At 38.1% G+C, this 26,061-nt stretch overlaps 1 protein-coding gene across 1 annotated transcript; it reads right to left on the reverse strand.

The window, feature by feature from the left end:
• Positions 1–2,050: 2,050 nt before the first annotated feature.
• LOC763882 (ephrin-B1) lies at positions 2,051–26,061 on the reverse strand. The gene is made up of 6 exons (XM_030993635.1): positions 25,909–26,061; positions 17,637–17,668; positions 4,625–4,956; positions 3,963–4,064; positions 3,032–3,205; positions 2,051–2,400 (listed from the first exon to the last, which is right to left on the reverse strand). The coding sequence occupies exons 1-6, from the start codon at positions 26,059–26,061 to the stop codon at positions 2,261–2,263; spliced, it is 933 nt and encodes a 310-aa protein (XP_030849495.1). The 3' UTR covers positions 2,051–2,260.

Consider the following 26,061-nt stretch of genomic DNA (forward strand, 5'->3'; position numbering starts at 1 on the left):
GTGCAATAATATATTTCTTATGTACAAGTATGTACAAAATAGTCATTCAAAATATTATTTTCTTCAAGTTAGAAATGCAAGTTGATCAAAAACGTTGAGAGCATCACGGACATGTTTCATGCCGTTTTTCTCTCTTTTCTCACTCTCTCTCTCTCATATAATAGTAATAATCCTCCAAAAAAATTGCAGCTTTTTCAGGAAGGATACATATTTAAGTATAAAACATTATTTCTTGAAGTACAAATGCGACTCTTTGTTCAAGGAGAGTCATTTCATATCTGACAAAAAGTTTTCAAAAAATGCAATTCTTATCCCCCTCAGCAAGTAAGGCTTTGAAATCTCAAAAAGTCATCTAAACCCCTCCAAGCGAAAAGTTCTGCAATTCATGTTTTAGCATCGATATCTCTTGTTTGTATCACCAAAAAGCCTGATTATTCCCTTTTTAAGACAGTGAAGCGCCATTCGCAATGGTTATGTAATCTTATAATTTGCAGTAGTCCTGAATATGGGGCAAAGTCAAAAGTGAAATGTTGCAAAAAACATTGTTATCGTCAACGGTGGATTCTTCGTAAGATTGGAGGGTGGATTGTGTTAAGAAGGAATAACAATGCAACATTTCACCTTTAAAAAGGAATAAACAATCGATTTGTCCTCATATTCAGGTGTACTGCACATTTCATGATTACATAATCATTAAAAAGGGGCGTCCTTGTAAAGGGACATCCTTGTAAAGGGGCATCCTTGTATAGGGGAATAAACTAGATTTTCTGTGATACCAACATCAAGTTCACGAACAGAGTATCAAGAGAGGTATCAATGCTATCAACTTGAGTAGCAGAACTTTTTTTTTGAAGGAGTTAATGTATAGTAGTCACAGTGCAATTTAATTTGTTAGTAGTACTAATATTTAATCCTCTTTGCTATATATTTTAAGTACAAAAGTTCTGGAGAGGATCATAGTCCTGGGGGACGTTTCACAAATCTTGTTATCAGTGACAAATGACAGTTGTTGTTATAAGCTACTGAAATCCTTGCTTCTGATTGGTTATCAGCAGATTTGTAACTGATTTTAGTCATTTGTTATCAAAAAAAGTTTTTGTGAAACGAGCCCCTGGGGGGTGTTTCACAAAACTTGTCATCAGTGACATATGACAGTTGTTATAAGCAACTGAAATCCTTGCTTCTGATCGGTTATCAGCAGGTTTGTCACTGATTTTAGTCATTTGTCATTGAAAAACAGGTTTTGTGAAATGGGTCCCTGGTATTTAATCTCGTTCTGTTGCTATATACATAGACTACCTACAGGAGATGCATCCAGGAGGTGATAACAGGGTCATGAAGGGCTATGGCTTTAACCTTTAACCCTTTCAAGATACAATTTTTTTTAGGGCTAAATTGATCACTATCTTCTTCAAACTGGCAACAATTTGTATTGCTACATTGTTCAAATAAACTGAAATGTCTCTGAAAATAATGTTCATGGGTGAGAAGTTTAATAAATGGCAAATATTGATCGTAAAATAATGATATCGAAATTATCAACGTGTTACGAATCAAACGTTATGCTTCTAAAAGATTTCAAACACCATCACTTTTCAGTTTTAATATGATTTTTTCCAGGTATTGGCTGATGGAAGACGTTAGTTAATTATCAGTTTTAACGGAAGAAGAAAAAGGACTTTGTTTTTGTAAGCACATACGAAGCAAGGTATCGATTTTCAGATTTTTAATTAAGGGAGAAGGCGCTTAGGAGATAAATAGAAATTTTGCAATATTTTGTACAAGACAAATAGAAGACTTTTTCATGTGACAAAATCTCAATCCACTGTCTAAATTGCCAATTTGAGATTTGCCTAGATACAGTGATTTTATATTCCAATCTTTTTATGTCTACCGGTAGTCAGATTAATTTCAAACTTTTGCCATTATTTTTCTCTTATTTTTCTGCTTTCATACAAATGATCTCATTACAAAGGTTGGGTTGCCCATGAATTAGAATTGTTTTCTTCTTTCAAACAGTTATGCAATAAATTTTGCTTGACTGAATGGGAGAAGGGGGATGGGTGGATTTATGTCGAGAAACCATGGATCTCTCGCGATTGGAGACTCCTGACTCCCCAGAATGCATCTCCCGTCAGGTCGACGGCTCGGCTTCGACAAATCCCTCTTTTCTCTTCTCTACAGGCACGAAGTACACACTACAGTTTCTTAAATTAGAAAAAAAAACAGTTCAAAAGTACAAGATGTCGCAGGTCAAAGGTCACGGATGGAGCCATCTGACGACCGCGACGAGCAACGACGCTAGGAGAAGGGTCGTGGAAACGTGTCTTCTGTTCGCTGCTCCCCGCGTCATGTTATCTGGGATATTGTTCCCTTCTTCGGTCGATTTGATCTTTCCTCCTGCAATTTAGGAATTAAAAGTTGAGAAGAAAAGAGGGAGAAAATTTATTCGTATTTCTTTCAAAATATTGTATTTTGTTTGAAGTCACATGAGTGGGAAATGTATAGCTACATATGAAAGATAAAGTCAAGTTCTGTTAAAGCTATTATATATTGTAAAAGGATCTGGAAAGCTTGATAATGTAGCACATACAACTTGAAGTATATAGTGAGTAACTTCCTCTTCCTCTTCTTCCTCCTCATCCTCTTATTCCCTTTCTTCTTGTTCTAGTTCTTGTTCAACTTCTTCTTCTACTCCTTCCCCTTCCCCTTCCCTTTTCCCTCCCCCTCCTCGCCCCTCATTATTCTTAATAATTTATTATTATCATCAACATCATCATTATCTTTATGTTTAGAATCATCATTACTACATTGCTGTTGTTGGGATTGTTACTACTATCATCGATGAATAAATGAATAAAAATATACCACAGTACTTACCAGTGGTATTATTGTAATCATCATCATTGCTAATTTGCTATCAATATTTATCATTATGATTAATATCATTATTACTACATTGCTGTTGTTGAGATTGTTACTACAAACTATCACTAATGAATAGATGAATAAAAATAAACCCGGTACTCACCAGTCGTATACCGTGTTGTTCTTCTTGTCGTTGTTGGTGGTAAGGAGGTGGTGCGTAAAGTTGTTGTCGCTCTCGTCGTTGTTCTGCTCGTCATACTCGTGGCGGCTCGTGAAATGTCGGGCGGAGTTGACGAGTTTGAGGGCGTGGTCGGTGGACCGCCGGTGGTGGGTGAAGCTGAGGTCAAAAGAAAATAGAAATTTGATTTGATTTGATTTGATTTGATTTGATTTGATTTGATTTATTTACCAATAGCAATACATTTCATACAATGGTTTTACATATACAGGAAGAGAAACTATTGGTTGGTAAAAAGAGCCAGATAATAGCACATGTGCTAATCGAGCCTGACCCCTTAAACAGCTAAACAAAGTATTTTGGTACAAATAAGTTTAGAAATGCAACTGATAAACATGGTCTCCATTGATACTTGAGTAGTACCCCAAGGGAGAAAAACAGAAATTAATTATTCTTTTGTACACAGACAAACGGGAGAGTTATCCATGTCCTGTCCCCTATCCAAAAATCAATCCTTCCAAATATTGTGCATACTTCAATTAAAGTTGGATCATACCATTTTGATTTAAAGGGGATACAAAGCTGTTGGTTTAGACTTGATGTAAATTCTTCACTTTGTGTATAAATGTGTATCAAATCGCCCACCTGCACAGAGAGTCCAATCCCCTATCTATGAATGAATCCTGCCAAATTTTGTGCATACTTCAATCAAAGTTGGATCATACCATTTTGATTTATAGGGGATACATAGCTATTGGTTTAGACTTGATGTAAATTCTTAACTTTGTGTAATGTGTATCAAATCACCCACCCGCATAGAATGTCCCACCCCTATCCATAAATCGATCCTTCCAAATAATGTGCATACTTCAATTAAAGTTGGATCATACCATTATGATTTAGAGGGGATACATACCTGTCGGTTTAGGTTTGACGTAAACTCTTAACTTCATGTAATGCGATTCACATAAACCTCCTCTTGAATTATCAATACCATTTGCTGAACCATTTGAAGTTGCTGCAGATAGAAAAGATACAAAACAAAGACATTATCAATTAAAGTAATACTAAACAAATTATCATTCTGCCCTAGCGCACTGTTTATTGCACAGCACCATCTCATGGTCAACTTGCCAACAGTGCAAACTGAATACCTAATTTCCACTTCGTAAACAGAGGACTTGATGCGAGAAAATGGAAGCTAGCTAGGGAAGGAGCGAGGGGCAGAACCATATTACTACAACTGACATTAGATGGTGCTAGAGGAGATTTTACAGTAGTGCTTTTATTTAGTATGGCTTTAAAACATGTACATGTAATTTAAAAGGAAAAAATAAAAAGAGATTGAAACATTGTATGTGTCTGTTAAAACTTTTTTTCAAAATTGTTACTTGTTTTATTAAGAAACTTTCAATAACAAAGCATTTATGGGTAACAAAAGGGAAAACCTGGGAAAATGGTTCATTTATTTATTTATCAAATTTCAACGGGCGCTTTAAACAGTGTTAAAAACATGAAGCACCATAGTGCTTAATACAAAATGATAGAATTTGAGAGAAACAGGGAAAGGAAACTTACTGATAAAATAGTATTCTTCGCCGTGTCTAAACGTCGGACCTCGTGGATAGGGCGTGTGTTCTTGGAACAGTAACGTGAGCCTATTTTGGACGTAGGGACGGTTACAGGACAAGAGATGGCGGTTTCTGGCTGACAGCGAACACTGTTCGTAGCCCTGATACGAGACTTGCATAAACTTGAGGTATTGCGCTTTTAATCGGCCTTCGGTCGTATTCTCTGTTTGTGGGCACTGGATGTCAATCAGATCGTTGATTTCAACCGAGATATTCAGGCCGGTGCTTGTGAAACTGTGAGGGAGAGAAAAAAAGAGGAAGAGAAAGAGAAATGCAATTAGTCAGATTGTTGCACACCATCTTATTCCTAGTATGTTTGCTCTTATGTTTGATCATATGTTTGATATCATTTCTATTTTTAAATTATATATGCTTGATTTATTAAATAAAGAACAGATTTATAATTTGTGTGTTCACTACAAGTTTTGGTTGGTAATCTGTAGACAGACAATTGTGTGCTTAGAAACGACCGTATTAAGCGCCTAATAATTGTTACAAAATGCAATGAGTTAATAAATATCCATCAAAGGATTTGACAATGATGATCTGATTGATTAACAGTTCCAAGTTCAAAGTTAACAAACAAATACTGAATGGCTATATAGAGTGCTTAATATCTACCAACCTTAACAAAATTAGTAATCCCTGAAGGTATAATTAGGAATATATAATTTTAAGTATGTTTGTACACACAAAAGTTTTCAAAAAAGAGAGGAAATTAGGGTTGATAAAATTAGTTCGACACTGAAGAAAAATGAACAGGAATTAGTCCTCTATTACAGATAATTGCAATGATGAGTAATATATTTGAAATACAATGTTTGTTCTACTAAAAAGAAAGAAAAAAATCATTCTACATCTCTGGTCTTGGATGGTTTCACTCATAAACAATTTTTCTTTATCAAAGAGTAATATATAATTTCATCCCTAAATAGCCTTCAATGTAGTCCCACACGTAGCATTTCACGTTCTTGCACCAGGGTGACCCTAAAAAAAAAAAATCTTTCCATTAAGAACGATACACTTGAAGGTTTTAATTTGATTTGCTCTGTCAGGGACACAAAGAAAATTTCAAAGGATTGGGCGGTAGGATAAGCCCGTGGTCGGCCGATGAAGGCACGAACGAGGTTTATAGCCCGCGGCACGAGAAAGTCCACCGGATAAGCACCTCTGTTATGAACCAAGAAGGAGGGAGAAGAAGTGCTTGGAAACATTTCAGAGTTCCAATATCAACATCATTGGGGGAAGGGCTGTCAAGTTCAGTTTCGTAAGCGCTAAGGCAGAAAACGAACAAAGCACGTTAGTCGGATCCCTGAAAAATTGATAGAAATCATGCTACGTCTGAGCATGAAGACCTCGACACCCCATCTTGCTAAAGTTTGATAAAATATTAACACAACCACATTTAATATCCTTCAAATGTACGGTTCTTAACTTTGTGTGCCTTTTCAAGAGTGTTTTTTAATAAGGGAGGGGGGGGGGGACTGCCGTATAGTACGATTTCCAGTTCATATTCCTAAATAATATTTGTGGCACTTCATAAACATATTCTGATACACCTTACAATCATAACAAACTAAAACGAGAGTAAAGAGATATCTATTTCAAAGAGAGATCTCAATCCCTCCCCTCACCAATGGAATATTTAACCTTCTTGTTGCATTAGACAAATATGTGCGATGAATACGAATTAGCCATATTCATTACACACCTGTGACGATTTCATCCAAATTCGATTCAAAATCACCCAGCGTGTTTACATTCAGAGTAACAGAACGCAAAACTTGCAAAGCTTTGATGTCGTGTATAAACACAGAGAAATAAACATGTACAGCAACCACCCCCTTTTGTCAAAAGCGTGAAGTTGCGGTGAAATAAAGGCGATGCCGAAAAACGAAGGAAGGCCGCTTTTGACCGCTCAATAACAATGAATGCGGTCCCTGGTAAAACCACCAAATTATGTTCATTAGTATTCAGAGGGGCTGTCGGTACTTGATTAAAAGAAAATATTCCTTTCTTGCAGAGGAAATTTGGCCCCCTTTCTCTATCCTGGTTTTGCCCGGGGGTAACTTCTAGTAATATAATTTGTCTTTATTGGGTATCGGAGGATTAGAGATTGTATACTCCCTCTTTCCTCCCTCTCTTTCTCTCTCACTCTCTCATTTGTAATATCTCTTACTCATTACCTCTTCTCTCTTTCTTGCTCTCTTACTTTCCTTTCTTCATCTTTCCTTTTTTCTCTATTCTTCTTCTCTTACTCTTTTCCTCTCTTGTTCTTTCTCCTCTTCCTCTCTCTCTCTCTCTTTTCTCCCCCAATCTCTCTCTCTCTCTCTCTCTCTCTTTCTCTCTTTCTTTCTCTCTTTCTTTCTCTCTCTCACTCCCCTTCATTTTCCACGCTCTTCAGGTGAATTGCCATCCTTCACCTTGAATGGTATCATTTCTTTCATCTTATTTTCCAATCCTACACTATTGATGGAAGTGTAGAGAAAGGACATGCACCATTCAACCATGCCCTGGAAACATTTTCTGTTTCTCCACAGAGAAAAACAACAGTAAGAGAGAGAGAGAGAGAGAGAGAGAGAGAGAGAGAGAGCAAAACAAAAAAAAAACACCAAAAGAAAGAAAGACAGACAGAAATATATGCTTGAAAAAGGATAATGATAAAAATCTCTAAACTGAGATTGAAAGAAAAACCAACACGTCAAGGTTCTGACAAATAGTTTAATAGGCAAAAAAAAAAGAACAAACATAACCATCTGCTTATCTGCTTAAGATTTTCCATCCATATTTAATTGAAGAAAGATTACAATAAGCAAAAAAAAAAGGGATTATCTTTTTGCTTTCAAACTATTCTTGTGCATGAACCATTTGAGAGGGACTGAGCAAATCTAAAAACTACAAACCAAAATAAATTGTCACCCCTGTGTGTACTTTCAATAGAGCACATCCATGAACTTGTATGCACAACCTATAGTGGAATGCTGCCCCCTACAGGCTATCTGATGCCAGTTATGCCAATCATTTTAAGTAGCTTTTCAGTACACTGCACTCTGCAACCTAACTTTTATCGATACTGGAGTGAGGGGGGACACCACACCTGAAACTTTCAACTTTTGATAGTTTCAAGACTTCTTGTACCGCTTGCCTTCGCTTGTTTCAAGCTTCCAATTGTCAGCCAACATGAATGATACTAAATCTATTTCAAACACTTGCATCATTTTGAGGTGACAAACTTTTTTATTTCATTTTTTGGGGGTGCATATGTCAGCATTTCAAATAATACTATGCCCCCTTGTTTACAAAATCCTGGACTCTGGAGCCACCCCTATTATGCCAGTAACTGTATACAGCTATGTTCTGTTATTACCAAATGTAAACATAGCTTAATTGGGAAAGTAGGCATGTAGGCCTAAGCTATAGCTTTCATAATTAACACAATGGATTAAATGTACAAAAAACCTCCCAGTCCTTATCAGCTCCCTACTGGAAAGCTGTGTGGTCAGTTTGGGTATGCATTTTGCAGTTATGTTCACATACAAAGGGTTGGTCATTAGTTGGGCTTTTAGAGATATGAGTGTGAGGTATTGTGAATGGATATTTGAGAGCGTGTTCACTCGTCACACAACATAACTCTTATTTTTATTTTAGCTACGAGGAAACAAGGTTGCACTGACAATAAAATACAAGAAAGAAAATGTTCCCTTTTCGTTAATTTATTGGGTACTGAACAAAGCTGACAATGCACTTGCAAAGTGCAGTCAAGCAAAAGTAGCAGACTTGAAAATGTGAATATTGCACGAAGATTACATAATGATTAAGGGTGAGAATGAACATGAATAAATGCGATGAATAAATAGAGCTTACGACAATAGTAGAAATGAAATGCCGTCGAAAGTCCAATGAAGAAGAAGAGAGTTGAGAACGAAGGAAGGGGCTCACGCGATGATGTGCGGAGGCTTGAAGGCGGAGATGCAGCTTCGTTGTCGTGGCTGAAGAGCCGTGAAGAATCTCGACGCTGACGTCCGTGATGAAGATAGTGAAGAAGCTCTCAGGCGAGAAGAGAAGAGACGAGATGTGGCGCTCGACGACGGAACAGTGGGTCGCTTGATGTCGGAGGCAAGTAGAAATGTAGACATGCAAAGCCGGCACTGGTGCTGAGTAGTAATAGTTGCTCGTTTGATGCGCCGGACTTTGATGATGAATGTTTAGATGAGCTGCGGTGAAATGATGAGCTCGTGAGTGGAAAGAGCTACCGGAACGAAGAAACTGGCAGCTCCCAGCGGAGAGTCAGGCGCCATGTCGGTGCTGACTATAACGTTCCACTGGGAGACTGCAGCCCGATGAACACGGCAGGGAAAGAGTAGACGTGCCGTAGAAGAAACGACAGGCACAGAAGAATAAAAGCCTGGAGAGGAAATTACGGAGACGTCTTGACTCGACCAAGGTGAAAGCGGGAGTGGAGAAAAACCTCGTGGAGTTGAAAATACGCGGGGGAACGATGCGCGGAACCACGATGCTCGATTGGAGGAATGAACACACGTGGTCCGAATAATGAATATAAATAAGTACCGTGATGGAAAATAGATGGAAAAATACTGGAGACATGAATGTACAGTGAAAGTAGGGCGAATGTAAGTAGGGCGAATGTAAGAGCCGCTACAGGCTCTTGCAAGTAAGAGGGGGCTTTATGTGGATTTATTTACAGAGTGGTCAGTGTTGTATGTAACAGACTGGTTTGTTTGCAAATGTTCTTTCCCTCCCCTCTGTTTATGCTATGTCCACTTGGCTTCTGTTTGCCAGGCAGAAAACAGGAATGCCCCCCCCCCCAGAACATAAGAAGACAAGAAGGAGGAAAAGAAGGAGGAAAGGAAGAAGAAGAAGAAGAAGAAGAAGAAGAAGAAGAAGAAGAAGAAGAAGAAGAAGAAGAAGAAGAAGAAGAAGAAGAAGAAGAAGAAGAAGAAGAAGAAGAAGAAGAAGAAGAAGAAGAAGAAGAAGAAGAAGAAGAAGAAGAAGAAGAAGAAGAAGAAGAAGAAGAAGAAGAAGAAGAAGAAGAAGAAGAAGAAGAAGAAGAAGAGGAAGATCTATTATCGTTCTGTTAAGTTTTATGTTAATGTTGACAACCTTCTTTTCATCCTAACTTGTTTAACTTTTTTCTGTTGTGCCTTCACACAAGGATAAGTGAGTGAACACTGAAATAAGAAATGATTGAAGACCTTGGAGTAAGGCTAGAGCCTTCCCAGCTGTCACCTGGTGTGATGTTTGAACACTAAAAGAAGAGAGAGAAAGAGAGAGACAAGAGAGACGAGAGAGACGAGAGAGACAAGAGAGATGAAGAGAGAGAGAGAGAGATGAAGAGAGAGAGACAGAGAGAGAGAGAGAGAGAGAAAGAGAGGAACAAAGGGGTTTGAAGGGAGACACCTTTTCATAAATGTGTGAAAATGAGGGTATAATAGATGAGGGAGTTTTAGCATGGCTTTGACAGATAAAATTCAAAAAGAATGTGACACTTGCCATAGAAAAAAAATAGTCCTGTTAATAGCTTGATGAGTCATTTGAGTGTCTGGTTTTGTCTCAAAGTAAAAAAGATTGTCACACTCTACTCTTATATCTTTTGGAAAAGAAAGGAATTTGGGACGTTTGGTACAGGTATGCTCCGACTGCAGTGAAAGAGACATGTCTTTGCAAAAATGTCACCCTGTTCGAGATTTGCTCCTGAATCATTGCAGGTATGTTAGGAACAATATACTAGTGATATGGATATCATAATTTTAAGCAATAATATACCTCTGCATTCAGATTCTATCCTCCTGGAAAACACAATACCACATCTACAATGCACTCTCAAGAATATTGGTGATATCAAATTCAGCTGATATAATCACAATCATGTGTATGACCTTTCTCTGCGTACTGTTCGTCTCTCTAGCTACCTCGCCCTCTCACTTTCACTCCTGTCCCCCTCTCTTTCTCTACCATTCTCGCCCCCAACTTTACCCCTTTCACCCCCCCCTCTCTTATATTTTCTCTTCCCCTCCCTCACTCTCCCCCCCCCCCACCCCGTCCCCTTTTCTCTTCCCTTTTCTCCACTTTCCCTCTTTCATGCTTTCTATTCCTATTCCCTTCACGTTTTCTCTCCTTCCCTCTGTTTCTCTCCTCCCCTCTTTGTTTCTCTCTCCCCTCTTTCACTTTACTTCCCTCTTCCTCCTGTGTATTTCTCTCCCTTCTAGCTTTTTTCTGTCTTTTTCTTCATGTCTTTTCTCTGCTCTTCCTTGTTCTGCTCTCATGACCTTCCCTCTTTCTTTCTCTTTCTCTCTCCCCTCTCTTTCTCTCGATCTGCTATTCCTTGTTTTGTTCTCAATACCTCCTCTCTCTCTCTCTCTCTCTCTCTCTCTCTCTCTCTTCTCTCTCTCTCTCTCTCTCTCTCTCCCCCCTTCCATCGTTATTTATACGCAAAATCATACTCCCACCTGATGTCAAATCTAACAATCACAATTTTTTCCTGAATTCCAAGAGCAGAAAACTGATGACAGCTGTTTCAATCATAAATAGCTTCATTTGAAGGTCGTGACCTCCACTGAAAGCAAAGTTCAAAGGTCATGAGCAATACAAGTTTGCTCACAAAAGAAGCACATCATTTCTCATCTTGCAAAGTCCACTCTGTAGAGCATTGCATAACAAAGCAATTCATAGATTGAATGCCCCTTCAGATAATGCGTAAACACTAATTGCTAACTAAGTTTGATTACACTCTTGTGTGAATACACCCCTTAATACATGCAGAAAACAATTAGATTTTGAAGGGGCATTAACAATAGGGTGAGCTTATATTCCCTGAATGATCACAGAAAGTACATGAGCCTGGTCGAGTAGAAACATGAGACCGCAAGCATCTATCAACATTTTCTGCCAACGCAAAGTCATAACCCTAGGCTAGAAAAGGAAAATGTTCTAAAATGAATGAAAGTACTTGGTAAAAAAGAGAAAAATGAAAGATAAAATGTTGGGATTTTTAAAAACATAATTATCATGGAGCCTATCAGGCCAAACCAAAATCAATGGGGAACACACATAAATAAACAACTGTCTAGTGAAAGAGTTTCTTGCTGCCTGATTTGCAAGTCTTGTAGTTGTATCACAAATGCTCCCCTTTTTCAAACAAAATATTGTCCGCGTGGAACCATAAGGTCATTAAGGAAACTGTGTTTAAAATCCATCTGAATGCCCTTTTGGCTACTCAATGGATAATATTGTCTAAAAATATGAAATTGGAATGTAATAAAGAATCACTTTTAGACCAATTCATTTGATGTCACTTGTACTTTTTGCACGGGATGAGAGAAACAACACAACACAAAAAAATTATTCTCATTTTCATCTGATCAAAATGCAATTGAGTACAAATTTGGCAATTTCAGCTTTGAAATAGAACCTCCAGAAAATGACTTGCTCTGTGGCACCGTTTGGAATTTTCATTTCAAGAAAAAAAAGGGGAAAAAAAATCGCGAATTAGACCACGGTTGGTAATTTGACATTTTGTCATTTGAAAGTCGAAAGTTATATTGGTCCAAGTTCAGGTTCAATGGTATTTCAGTAAAACTGGCAACAGATTTCAAGAGAATTTCCCTTTAAATCTTGAGCTAGAGCGTTTCACACTTAACAAGGTGAATTAGATTCCAACTCCACTTCAAATCAATAGAATTCAAACTGCTTAGGCTTATATTTCAGAACCTTTTTTGCTCGAACAGTTCCCAATCGATTAACTCTTGAAATAAACGGCTGAATAAAAGTTAGGAATTACTCAAATTTGATTGATAACTCTAAAATAGTCTTTTGCCAGGATTTTTTTTTTTAGTTTAACCTGGTTTCACCTGTTTTGACCTGGATGGTTTGGATATTGAGGCAATGCTTCATGAGCTTTGGTTGATTGGGGTCTGTTTTCCAAGGCTCATCAAGATTTGTGAATGAAGTGAGAAGTGTTTCCAAGTCGGGTGACTAGTGCTTTGAATAATTCATAAGGCAATGAGTCACTCATGAATATTCATGACTCAACACACCTGAGATTCCATTAAGATCTCACCTGCGGGGTGTTTCTCATATTTGCAAGGTGGAAAGAAACGTGGAAAGAAACGTGGAAAGAAATGTTAACCTGTATAATAGATCGCTCTTGAATTGCGGTATACAAGTAGTCTGAACGCGCAGACTCTAATTTGACACTTTATCACAAATACAGTCAAACCTGTCTATAGCAACCGCCCAAGGGATACACAAAGAGTGGTCTTTGAAGACAGGTTCCTTTAGTACATGATTCAATGAGAAACCGTTTTCAAGGGAAACAAAAAACATGGTCTTTATAGACAGGTGTTTCAAATGAGAATGTAGTACAGAACTTATGGGTACAGCAGACCACGCAGTTTACATAGTCTCTTAGTTCCCAGACTCTGTTACTAACAACCCCTAAAGTCTTGAGCAGAGCCTATTTCTAACAATCTCTGACTGTGCCAAATGAGCTATAGTACAGGACTTATGGGGTGCAGCAGACAACGCAGTTAACATAGTCTCTTAGTTCCCAGACTCTGTTACTAACAACCCCTAAAGTCTTGAGCAGAGCCTATTTCTAACAATCTCTGACTGTGTCAAATGAGCTATAGTACAGGACTTATGGGGTGCAGCTCACCACGCAGTTTACATAGTCTCTTAGTTCCCAGACTCTGTTACTAACAACCCCTAAAGTCTTGAGCAGAGCCTATTTCTAACAATCTCTGACTGTGTCAAATGAACACCCCAGGACTTATGGGGTGCAGCAGACCACGCAGTTAACCTAGTCTCTTAGTTGGCAGACTTTGTTGACAAGGGTCTTTGACCGCAATGTAACTACTGTAGGGGTTCAACTAAGTACACACATACTTTTAGTAAAAACGCAAACTTGATGAAAAAATGCAGGCATTCTTTCAAATTCAATTCCAGTAAAAAGTTTAAAAAGTGGGCTAAATTTACCCAAGTGGGCTAGAAGATTAAATGTGCAAGCTTCTTAGATATGTGGAATGGTATCCCCCCCCCCCCTCCTCTGTCAATCAAAACCTTCATGGACACTGCCCCAATTAAAAAAATGATATTAACAAAAAATGAAATATCAACAGTTTGATGAAATAATATTCGTGTAAAGTGAACAAGAAAGCTAGATACCCCCTCCCCCTTCTCTCATTATTTTTCAAATCTTAAATTTGTCCTGCAGCTTCCACACTTTATATCATGCATTAATATTCAAGAAGTGTACAACTATCTAACGAGCAATGGGATTTGTGGCCTCTGCCTCTGGGGTCCCCAATTGGGTGGTAAAGAAGCGCATCGTGTTACCCTTGTACCATTTAAAAAGTTGGACAGTGGGATTGTAGCATCAAACGCTTTAGATCGATTTAAGTAGATCTTTGCATCAAGTTTCCCCCTTGCACCGGTAATTGTCCCTTCGCCCTATTTCCTCCACCCCCCTCCCATTCTTTCATTCATGAAATTGCAAGACACGTAGCACAAGCTAATGAACAGGGGTGTAAGGTGGCCTGTACGGTCCCCAGTCAGGTGGTATAGGGGCGCATCACATTACCCCTCTACCGCCTTCCAAAGATCAATGACTGCGGAAAAATCAATTCAAAAGCAACACCTGAAGATGACCTCCCCCTGCCATTCACGTCTTAAAGGTAAAATACAGCTTTGAGAGGAGACGAAATTGCTTATTATGTATATTCTGGGGGTATGGCACCAGGCAGAATCCAATATTTTTGAGAAATGTATTTTCATCTTCTTACAAAACATCTTTGAGGAGCAAAGTAATGACCGTATTTTGAAAGTAACATCAATGACTTTAATTATGCAATAAAAGTCTTCCTCAATCATTGCATTTACCTTTGACAAGTAAGAAATGTTCTAGAAGATGTTGATAATGACGTATGTCACATTCTTGCTGTATGAATTATCGTAATCACCAACTTATCTGGTCATAAATACCTCACCTCAAATCATATTATGGACCTACACAATTCTGTGAATGATGTGTTTATAATTGATCAAATGACATGAAATGCATCATAATGTAAACAAAGATAAATTTTGGAAGGAGAATAACAGGATGATAAACCCAGAACATGTCATATCCCTTTCTTGTTTCAATTTTATTCAACCCCACCCCCTCAAATCTAAAATCTCCTCCCCTTTCCCCTCTTATATTTCTGTTCTCTCTCTCTCTCTCTCTCTCTCTCTCCTCCTCCTCTTCCTCCCTCTTTCTCTCTGTCATCCTTTCTCCCTCTATTCCTCCCTCTCCCCACCACTCCCTCAAGCACTCTGCTCTCTCGTTCTTGCTCTCTCTCTCTCTCTCTCTCTCCCTCCCTCCCTCTCTCTCTCTCTCTTCCCACACTTATATACATGTACATTAAAGATAAACTTGAGTTCTGGTAAAAAAAGAAGATGAATTCTCACAGAATCTAACGAAACTTACACTGAATGTTCAAGATTACAAATAAATGTCATGTGCCAAACAATTTTGGAAGAAAATGTATACTGGCTGAGTAATGAGCATAGAAAGATAAGGAAATCAGGGTAGTACTAGCCCCGACACCATGTGTGTTGTCCCATATACATCTTTCTGTGTAAGTGATTGTTACTTTACCAAGACTCTGCCAAATTTATGATGATTTTGATGACTCCAGAACCTTGCATTACACACCGTTACTAACATGCTATATGATCAACTTTTCTGATCCATTCCCCACCTTTTCTTTCACAATGCAATCGCATTACCAGAACTCAAGTTTATCTTTAAGTCATAATATCCCCTTTCTTTATTTTGTATGTTGGTTTCTCTCTCTCTCTCTACTTCTCCGTCATTTGCTCTCTCTGCTTCTATCTCTCTGTCAAGCACATCATATATCATCCACTCTCCGCAATAACAGGTATGTGTCGATTCATAACGAACCGCCATATAACCAAATACAACCCTCTCCCATCGCCTAATAAATGTCATCCATGCTAGATGGGCCAATTTGAAATCTCCCAGGTTTCCAAAGATAAGAGCATACATGCTAACTCAGACTAAATGAAATTTATATGAACAAATTATATTAAAAAAACTTCATATAAAGAATCATTGCACAGGAAATGTTTTCTTCATGGTATAATAAATGTCACATTTACAGTTTGAACAACTTAATTAATCATACCCCTTCTTAAAAAAATTAATGAGTGCTTTTCGTATTAACTCCAGAACAAAAAGTGTCCTGGTGTGATTACGATCTTTGTTGAATAGTTTTTAATGAAAGCTGTTATATGTCACATTCTCAAGAAGCATTTATCAGGACAAATCAATTTGTCACATACTTAAAGGTAAAGAACAGTATTGGAAACGCCCAAATTTCAAAAAATGAAATGGAAGCTCTCATTACCAATCATGTGAAAGAATATGTTTTGACTAATACATGATGATAAAAAATTTGCAGGGAAACCGCCTACTAATTCATATATTTGGTAAATTTGTTTCTCTCATGGTCTGTGAGAGATATAGGGTAGTCCCATATACATCTTTCTGTGTATAGTGCTTGTAACTTTACGAAGAATGGGCCAAATTTCTTATCATTTTGATGATACCAGAACCTTGCAGATGCTAGATGCTAGATGATCAACCTTTTCTGATCGATTCCACGACGTTTCTTTCACATTGCAATCGCATGACCATAACTGGTCTTTATCTTTAAACAATTACAAACCTTGGTAATACAGGGTATGAATAATTTAGTTGTTATCTGTATGGTTTTGAGCAGGGGGAGGGGGAGGAATTCAACATCAATGAATATAACAACATCTCCTACATGAGACAGGGGATGTGCTTGTCTCCTAACCAGACTAATAAATCTAAACTAATGCAAACAGTGCCTTGTTTCTAACCGCTTTCTTTACATAACTGCTGGGGTCAAGTCTAGTTTTGAGAGGGGGCAACTGGTGGTATGGTAACATCAACAAACAAAAGCGGCGGTGTAAATTGGGATGAATTTACGAGCAATATTGACGAGTAAATATCCAAAAGGGTGTGAAACTACTTCTGGAATTGCAAACAGATTTAGGTTTCGTAGCTACAGTACCGGTACTTCAAAAATGTTTTTTAATACATAAAGCATGGGCAATTTAACATTTGTTGATGTTGTTTGTGTGTGTGTGTTTATAAGGGGAGTGTTTTATTTGATTTGCATATTTTATATTCTTTAACATCATAGTTGTAAAGACTAACATAAAATTATGGAAAAGTCATCATTGGACCACTGGTGGACTTTAGGGGCCACTAGCAGCCCAAGACCCTCCTCCCCTTCCCCTTAAAACTAAATCATACTGACCTCAAGAACATAAAACTAGCCCTACCCCCCAAAAAAGCACATGCAAATGTACATGTTTTAACCCTTTTTAGAGGGGAGGGGGGGGGGGGGGTCCAACAAAGATTTTTTCTTTAGACTCGTGCAGTGACACATTTCAATGCAACAAAATCGGCTCCAAATCTTCTTTGAAGTGTTTTCGCTGTTTTTCTGGAGCAATCGAGGGTCATTCTAATTTCGTCACATTTTCTCAACACCAATTGGAGCAAGGGCCTTAAATCATAGACACATGTCTACACAAATGCTCTATTTTCATCTACACTCAGCGGCGGCACTTTTAGTTTGTTATTTCGGTAAATTCTGTTACACCACAAATTTTATTCGATAACACTTCTGGGGAAACAACCCCCTGGATCTGCACTAACAAACAAAGTGAAGGATGGGGTGGGTTTCACAGGGAGCTAATTAAGAGGGGTCTTGTTTGGTATGAATTCTAACATTAGTCAACATTGACTGCTGGTATGAGAAAACATGGTGTGAGAAATTGAAGCTTTTTCACACAAACATCAATATTAAAATGACAACATAGCAGTTTTGAAAAATAATACTCACGCTATTTGACCAACAAGGATACGGAACTGATGCTGGTAGAACAACAAGGAATAATTCATGTTTGATATGACAATCAGCATGTATCCCTAACTTTGTTTTCCACATTTCTCTTCTCTTTTTTTGATCCACATTCCTTACACTTTATAGGACTGGCTCGTTCATCATTTTAATGATTCTGTAAAACTTTCCTTGAATCCATAACTCTTTAGTTGAACTTTCATCAAGTATTTCAAACTTTCACAAATACTTTTCCTCTCATTTTCCGTTAAGATATATATTTGTTTTACTTGTTTACAGGTTTGTTGGAAAAAAAAATCCTTGTACTGGATGCAACATATAATTTGTTAACGTCTTTTCATCATATTATCATTTATTATAACTTGTGCAGAATTATCAGGTAAACTTAAAACTCATACAAAATTCAGTTACATACCGGTATGTTATATTTCATTGGTAGTATGCAGGGTTACAGACTAAAAATGTTAAGAAGGGTTTCGAAAGAAATTGACAAGGTTTAGGAACATTGGGCTTTGACTCAAAACTTTGTATTATAATTTTGAAATAATATTTGTTGGTGGGGGGGGGGGGGGGGGGTGGCAGAATGCCCTAACCCCTGATTCTTGTTACATCCTGTATTGAATTCAAATTAAGATTCAAATTCAAAATTCATTGAAATAGAATGCACAAGTACATACAAAAAGTATTGAAATATGAGTATTATGAGTCAGGGTTAACCTTTTCTTCTGGCTACAAAGCTGGCTGGCCAAGTCTTGATAATTGAGTTGTTTTTCAGACCATATATCTTTCATCGATTCTCATCTAAGTAAATCAAATTCAGCCGGATTAAACCATATATGAGCATATTTCTCCCCCACTATCCCAAGGGGTTTACTACCCCACATCCTGCAGTGGAGCATCTTTGTAAAGAGATCCTTTGGGACATTGAGCAGCCTAATGTAAGGCATCTTTGGCAAAGGCTCTTTATAGATATCACCAGGGTTATTCACACAAGGAGTAATGTATACAACATTTGGATTAAGATTCGTTCAAACATGAGTGAAAGCTGTTAGGACAGGCTTTACCTGGTTGAAAAGCTTTGATTTGGTACAATGTTCACACATATGAGAACAGTAGATAGCCTTCCTTCAGACCTGACTCGTTATCAACTTTTCATTTGAAATCATCATCATCCCCCAATTTAGTTTAACGTTTTTTTCTCACACAACGTTCTGACAAGAAGAAAAAAGAATCTATCACACAGCTCCTGTACACACTCTTCATAAAGCTACTGCTAAAGAAGAAATTTTGCGCGTATGACATGTTCACATATTTTGCAAGTGGGTCAAACACTTTCAATTTCAAGAAAGCTTTACGTCATGATGAACTAATTGAGAAAAAAAAAAAGACAAGACGCTGACTTTTTGCTATTCGCAAAGTTTCTTAAATTCCTAAGAAAATCTCTACAAATTTATGCACATGTCATGTAAAATTAAAGGTTTTACATTAAGCGATAAATATCACTTGGCTGAATGGGGATTGGGAATTTCTAATTCTCACTAACCTTGACTTTGGTTTCTTTTCATGGTATACAATGCATCTGCAAGTCGGTTTTGATAAGCATCTTGGGGTAATAAACTCATTTTTCGGCCTTAATGAACCAAGTAATGCAATTAAGGGCCGACTGGAATGGCTTGTAATATGAAGGTCTCGGTCATCACTTTAAAGGTATGGTATTTTACCGACATCGCTACCATATTGCTATAATGTATTTTCAATTGCGTCATCTTTGGGTGAAGAATAAAATGCCCGTATATTTGCAACGATTGGGAAAGAAAATGAAAACAATATAGACAAAGTAATATAAAAGCCATCCACATTACGAAGGAAACCAACAGTTGTATCACAATTTTTTAGCTCTCTCGACTTGGTTGTAAGTTCAACCTAAGACACATCACAGTTGGATATAACAGTGTTTAATGCGCGGCACGCGTCTCTCGATCCGTCTCCATTCGCTTGAGCACAGTGCATAGAAATTCTTTAAATGGCTTCACGGTGAGCAAGGGGGATGTCCCGTGAAAATGGAATTTGTGGCAAATTATGCCCCAACGTGCTGCCTCACAGCTGGCTTGAAAGGCATGCTGGGAAGGAATACTGCATGCTGGGATATACGATGGGATGATATCACAAGGGCAACGCTGTAATGTTAATAATTGACCTAAGAGTGTGACCTCTCAAACTTTTGTTATCCAGTTGAAAAAGCATTATTGGTAAATAAATTTCAAGTACACTGTATATTCATGACAGATAGTCTTAGCTGGGTCCCAATATCTCAGCTATTTAAAACATAAATGTATAACTCTGCAAAATGCAAATTTGCCTTACTAGTTACTATGTTTTCAGAAAACAGATATTTCCAAATTCCAATGAGCACCAAGTATAACCATAGGCAAATAATGATTCCATCTCAGTGCAAATTACTTTTGGAAAACAATCAAAAATACTATGAGATAGCCAGCAGTACATACATATAAAATTGACTTCTATATTTATTGTATATTTGGGTGTACATTTCAGAAAATTATTTCCACAACAACTACGTTCTTGCTTAAAAAGAATACAAATGCAGTGAAGCAGATTGGAATGAAATCGTATTTGATCCCTAATCTAGAGATAGAGTTTGATGGAGCATACATTTAATACCCAGGTGCCATGGCAACTAGTTTCATCAAAGGCACTGGCCTTGTAAATTTGAACTTGCGAACTTCAAAATTGGGAAGTGGGTGCTTGAAACAATCAGAATTGTATTGAAGCCTTAAAAATGGGAAGCAGATAAATCTACCATAATATGTTTAGAACAAAATATTTTACACTGTACTTAATAAAAAAAAACTTTTTATAATGATTCTTTATTTCAAATTTAATAGAGACCTAAAATAGAACACTTTCCTTCAAAATTATACCATGATATATTTGCCTTAGAAAATGTGTACCGATCATGCTATGTCTCGTAAAAGTAGCAATTTCACACTGTTTGAGATATTTACACGGTTCCTTAATTCTTCAATCGAGTGAAGCCAGTCATGAAATGAGCATAAACAGAAGTCACAGTCCCATGCATACATATATTTGAAACCACTGACGTATGACGTTTATCTGTATCTGTTCATGAGAACTATCCGTTTGTTTTCACTGTGAATATGTACAATTAACAACTAAACTATTCATATACCCTTACCAAGTTGTGTAATTTTTTGAAGCATGTGAGATATTGATTTGCCCTGATTAAAGTTTCTTGAGAATGTGACATATTCAATGAAGGCCATAATTCCACCAGTCAACTTTCCATTTCTGAGTTACAAAAAACATCAAATATAAAAGGGTACCGTATGAATAATTGAGGTGTGAACTGTATCTGGACACAGTTGCGCTCAAAGCTCGATAATAATCGAAGCATGAAATAAAAGGTGAAAAACAACTTTTCTCTAAAATGTTGTTTGACAAATCCAATACAATAACTCAAAGACATTATTTTGTCAATTCTGATTTGCTGATACTCTTTGTAATGCTCTTCAAATGGAAACAGAATCTTTTCTCCTCAGACACTTTCTTTTTATCTTCAAAGAGTCAATCCCATCCTGATGTTGCACCTTTCAAGAAAATGTCTCATTTCATATATATCCCGGCCCTTTCTTGACAATCACAATTCCCAACGTTTTTCCCAGAGCGACTATTAATTTCTCCTCATGTGCAATCACCCATACAGAAGCTCTTCAATTCTTTTTCATTTTATTCCCAACATCAGACATTCTCTCCTTTCAAAGACGGGAACATTCAAGAGAAAGAGTCATAATCTTAAATATCCCCAGGCTTTCCGACAATTAGACAATATCCCTGAGAATCCATTTATCTCCTCCAATGTACCATTTGGAATCTGGTTTTCCGGCCGGTTTCACATCGAAGGAAATATATCATAATCCATTGCTGCCTTTTCCAATTCTTCTTGGCTTTGTAAAAGAACTGGGTCGATCCCATAAAAATTCCCCCTTAAAACTAGGCCAAGGAAGTTTTACCCGACTTCTCGTTTTTTTCTTCCCCTGCAGTATTAAACCCCCATTCAGACTAGAGCAAAATGTGTATGAAAGTTGTATAAAGAAACGTTGTATAGACTATCATTGCACAGCAAAAGGGGCGTTCATACTAAAATACAACGAAACTGCGTATAAATTAAGAAACTAGTTTTGAAGAAGCTAGGTGGCATGCAGCTAGTCAAACATCAGTGCACCCCTGTGTTAAGCTCTGCCCAGTTATACGATTTATATACGATGCAACGTCCAGACTCGATCAGGACCCCGGTTCTTTAAAGATGCTCAAACTTGTCACGTTTTGTTGTATGATATTTCAGTATACTACGATTCTTTACGATTTGTCCTGACTGTGAAAAAGATAATCACATTCCTTTGATGGCTATACGATAAATTCCGATGGTCTGAACGCACTATGACTTCTCTCGCTTTTCCCAACAGTCTTAAGCGTTTCTATCCATCACCCTAACACTATCGCAATGCACTTTTCTTTTTCGCAAACCGAGACGCTACCTCATTCGTTTCCCTCTTGTTTTCTTTTACAATATTTCTTCAGCCCTTTCCGCAATGCGAGATGTATGAGTCACGAATATGGACGTACTTTTATCCATTTGTGACATCTTACAATTCATCTTGTAATGTCTTATCATGTACATTTCCTTAGAAAAGTCTGGAGGTTTAAGGTGGGTGATATATTTGCCGACGAGCCAGTGACGATTTCCTGTTATGAGATGTTGTTCTCAGAGTGACCTCTTTTTCCTTCTCTATCTTTTGATCCATTTTACATTAATAAAATGTATCCCCATCTCCTGTCTTTTCCTTCCCATTCTCTTCCTCTTTCTCTTTCTCATACTTCTCACTCTCTCTCTCTCTCTTTAACTCTGCCCCAATTACAATCATTATCTCTTTATTTCTCTCTCTCTCTATCTCTTTCTATCTTCCATTCTCTCTCTCTGTCTAACCTCTTTGTTTTTTTTTTCTCTCTCTGTATCTCTTTCTCCACAATACTATCCCTACGACTTTTCTCTTCCTCATCCTGTTTATTCTCCAATGTCTGTTTCTAGTCTTCTAATACCTCTTCTCCCCCCCCCCCCCTCTCCTCTCTCTCTCTCTCTCTCTTTCTAACACTCACTCTCTCTCTCTCTCATTCTCTTTATCTCTCTCTAATTCTCTTTATCTCTCTCTCTCATTCTCTTTATCTCTCTCTCTCTCTCTCTGTTTCTCTCTCATTCTCTTCATCTCTCTCCATTCAGAACCCCATTTACTGGATACCCGTCAATCATGAGACTCTAGCTCCCTCTATCATCATCCCAAAAATATCACACAATTTTCCATCTACCGGACATGTAAAATAAACCCTTCCAAATCTTGTTTACCATCTCTGCCGGCTCTTCCCGGCATCAAATCTCCAAAACGCAACCGCTTTCTGACCCGATGAAATTCCAACCACCCTCCAGGAAACATCATCGTGGGTGCAAATCTACATCTATGCAAATGAGGGTCTGTGTTCCCACCTCTCCTTTCCACACAGTTCACACACAAATGTGATGTGGCTTAAACCCTCCTCCTCCTCCCCGAACTAAAGCATTACCTTGTTGAGAAAACTGGTAATTAAGGGCGATGAAGTCCAGTAGTGGTTCTAAGGGGGAGGGGGAGGGGGTGGGGGTGGAACACAGCCCTTCCCCAAAAAATGCGCCCCTGTTTCATTATATGTGAATTTAAGCGAGGTAAATGCAAAAATGTCAGAGAATGCCAAAGCCCCCCCCCCCTCAAAAAATAAAATGAATCAAATCTACAACCGTGTCTGATAAACTCTATCAATATCTAGTCCTCCAGTCTGTCTATTCTGTCAACTCATAGAATGATCTTGATAGACCCTGTTCACACCATCATTCTAATCCTCAACCTTTACACATGAAATCGCCATTAAAATCACGTGTTAACACACCTCGAGAGCTTGAGCTGCGTTATCTTGCAGTGGAAGAAACGGATGAGCCGAGGGGAGTCGCTCGAGAGACGAAGCGAGCTGGAATTACAGAGTGCGAGGTTAAAGTCGTGATTGACTTCGGTATAGGATAGCCAACACACCGTGGTGTTGCATCGATTAAACATGTTAAGAAATTGGGAGGTAGAGGAAAGATATTTCTAAGGTTTGGTTCTACGGTAATAATTTAGGCAGGTGGGTGCAAATAATATCAACAGTCAATCCATAATCATATTGATTCAATACTTTCTTGATTTTTGCTGAAAGAATTGGAAGAAAGTTCAAGAAGCAGATTCCCAATCCTCCCATTTGTGCCCCTCCCCCCCCCCCCCCCCAGCCAGTTTTCATATTTATATTCAGTGCATAAAATTTAAACAAAACATTTTTAAACTGAGATTTTTCTTGGAACTCATGATTAAGAATACAAACATATAAAACATTATTAAACTGCCAAATTGAAACTAATGCACACATTGATATTTATCATTTCTTTGTTTTGGGACACATTACATTAATAGCTCATCATCATATCCTATCCCTCAAAAGTGGGTACTAGTCAATGCACAGGACAGAGGCTTGGAATAAACAAAATATGACATACTAGTATTTGTTAAAATCTTGGGTAGTTGGTCCTATGTTATGATTATAAATGCACAAAATATTGAGCTGAAGATTTCCCTCTCAAAATTCTAACTAAAGCAACTATTTTGAGGGGACTTTCCACTGTCATGAGGATATATGAAGAAACTGAAGATAGGATATCTTTATTTTTCCTGAAATTTGTTGGAACAAAAGAGGTCTGGACTCTGGAGAGTCAATAAATACCAAGAATAGCTGAGAAATTGAATTATGACACTCAGGGGAACAGGGGGTCACTGCCAAGACTACAACACATTAAAAACTGAGAGCAGAAACTCATGAAAAGGAAAAGTCATATTGGATGAGTAAACTCATTGGAAAATCCCTCCGACACTGCCATGGTTTTAACCCCTTAGACATAGCCTGTGTTGAGCCACGCAAAGTCCTTTCACACCAACCCAAGCTTTGAAAAAATCATTTGTAGCTCATGGGTACTTTTTGACACATGCAGGTCACAAAAGAAATCCCAAACCAATTTCATGATATCTTTTTGAATAGCCCTTTGGTCAACCCAGGTGATGTAAATGGGTACCTGGCAGGAATTAATTCTTTGAAATGCTAGAGCGCCGCAATGGCAGCACAGCTAAAGCCGGGGTAATAATCTCCAAGTTTGGAAGCGCTTAGTGATTCTAATAAGCGTTATATTAAAACTGAGTATTATTATTATTATTATTAAGTGAAAAAATGTGTGAGGGGGAAGGTAAGGGGAAAGATGGGGGGGGGGGGCGTTAATCAATCTCAGACTTATGCATTGTAACTCATCGACAGAAACAAGATGTAAGGATGATTCTTTCTGTAATTTTACAATGTCTTTTCTCAAGATTTGGAAATTGGCTACTCCCCACCCCCCCCCCCCACCCCTCCCCCTCCCCCTCCCCGAAAAAGAAGAAGAAGATATGATGGGTAGTTTTCAAAACCCCAATGTGTGAAAGCACCCACATGTCACCCATAGGCTTTTGCAGTGAAAGGCTTAGATCCCTAGCTGGTCCCTAGACTCATATTACCATAGCAGGTCATTGGGTATCAATGTCATATTCATGTCATGTTGTATTGCGAAGGATTTATTGAGATGAGACGCAGACCAAATGCATCATCGCAGGAAAACTTGGAATTACTTGTGTGTTACTGGTAAAGTTGAGTTCTGGGACCGTTTCACAAAGCCTCTTTTTCAATGACAAATTACGAAAATCAGTGACAAATTTGCTGATAACCAATCAGAAGCAAGGATTTCACTAGCTTATAACAAAAACTTTAATTTGTCACTGATGACAAGTTTATCTTCTTCTGACTTCTTCCTTATCTTTTCTACTCTCTATTCGTCCTTCATTCCTTCCTCCCCCCCCCCACTCTCTCCCCCTCTCTCTCTCTCTCTCCATAAAGAGTGCCTCACTTTCGACCGTTTATTATTCCTCCCGTCATCCATTACACAGAGTAAGATGCCATAACAATGACTTTGAGAAGTCAAAGGTCAACCCGATAGTCTTTGCAACCAGTAGTTCTGTTATCTCCTAAAGCTTTACCGTGTGCAGGACAATCAATTCGTGAAAATGGGGAAATATTTTCCTACTGAATTCATGACAGTCTTTCGCTTGGCGTGCTCGCAGTAGGTGACTGCATCACGGATGACATTCTCCAGGAAGACCTTCAGTACACCGCGTGTCTCTTCGTAGATGAGACCAGAGATCCTCTTGACACCTCCCCTTCTAGCAAGTCGACGCAT

Source organism: Strongylocentrotus purpuratus, unplaced genomic scaffold (genome assembly GCF_000002235.5).
Source record: "Strongylocentrotus purpuratus isolate Spur 01 unplaced genomic scaffold, Spur_5.0 spur5_scaffold_20, whole genome shotgun sequence".
NCBI lineage: Eukaryota > Metazoa > Echinodermata > Echinoidea > Camarodonta > Strongylocentrotidae > Strongylocentrotus > Strongylocentrotus purpuratus.

What these genes read in the sequence shown, in the direction of transcription:
- LOC763882 (XM_030993635.1), bottom strand. Translation starts at nt 26,061, where the DNA reads ATGCGTCGACTTGCTAGAAGGGGAGGTGTCAAGAGGATCTCTGGTCTC. An exon ending in CGTCAAACCTAAACCGACAG is followed by an intron (nt 3,206 to 3,962) that starts GTATGTATCCCC and finishes TTTTGACCTCAG; the next exon opens with CTTCACCCACCACCGGCGGT. An exon ending in AACAACACGGTATACGACTG is followed by an intron (nt 2,401 to 3,031) that starts GTGAGTACCGGG and finishes CCTAAATTGCAG; the next exon opens with GAGGAAAGATCAAATCGACC.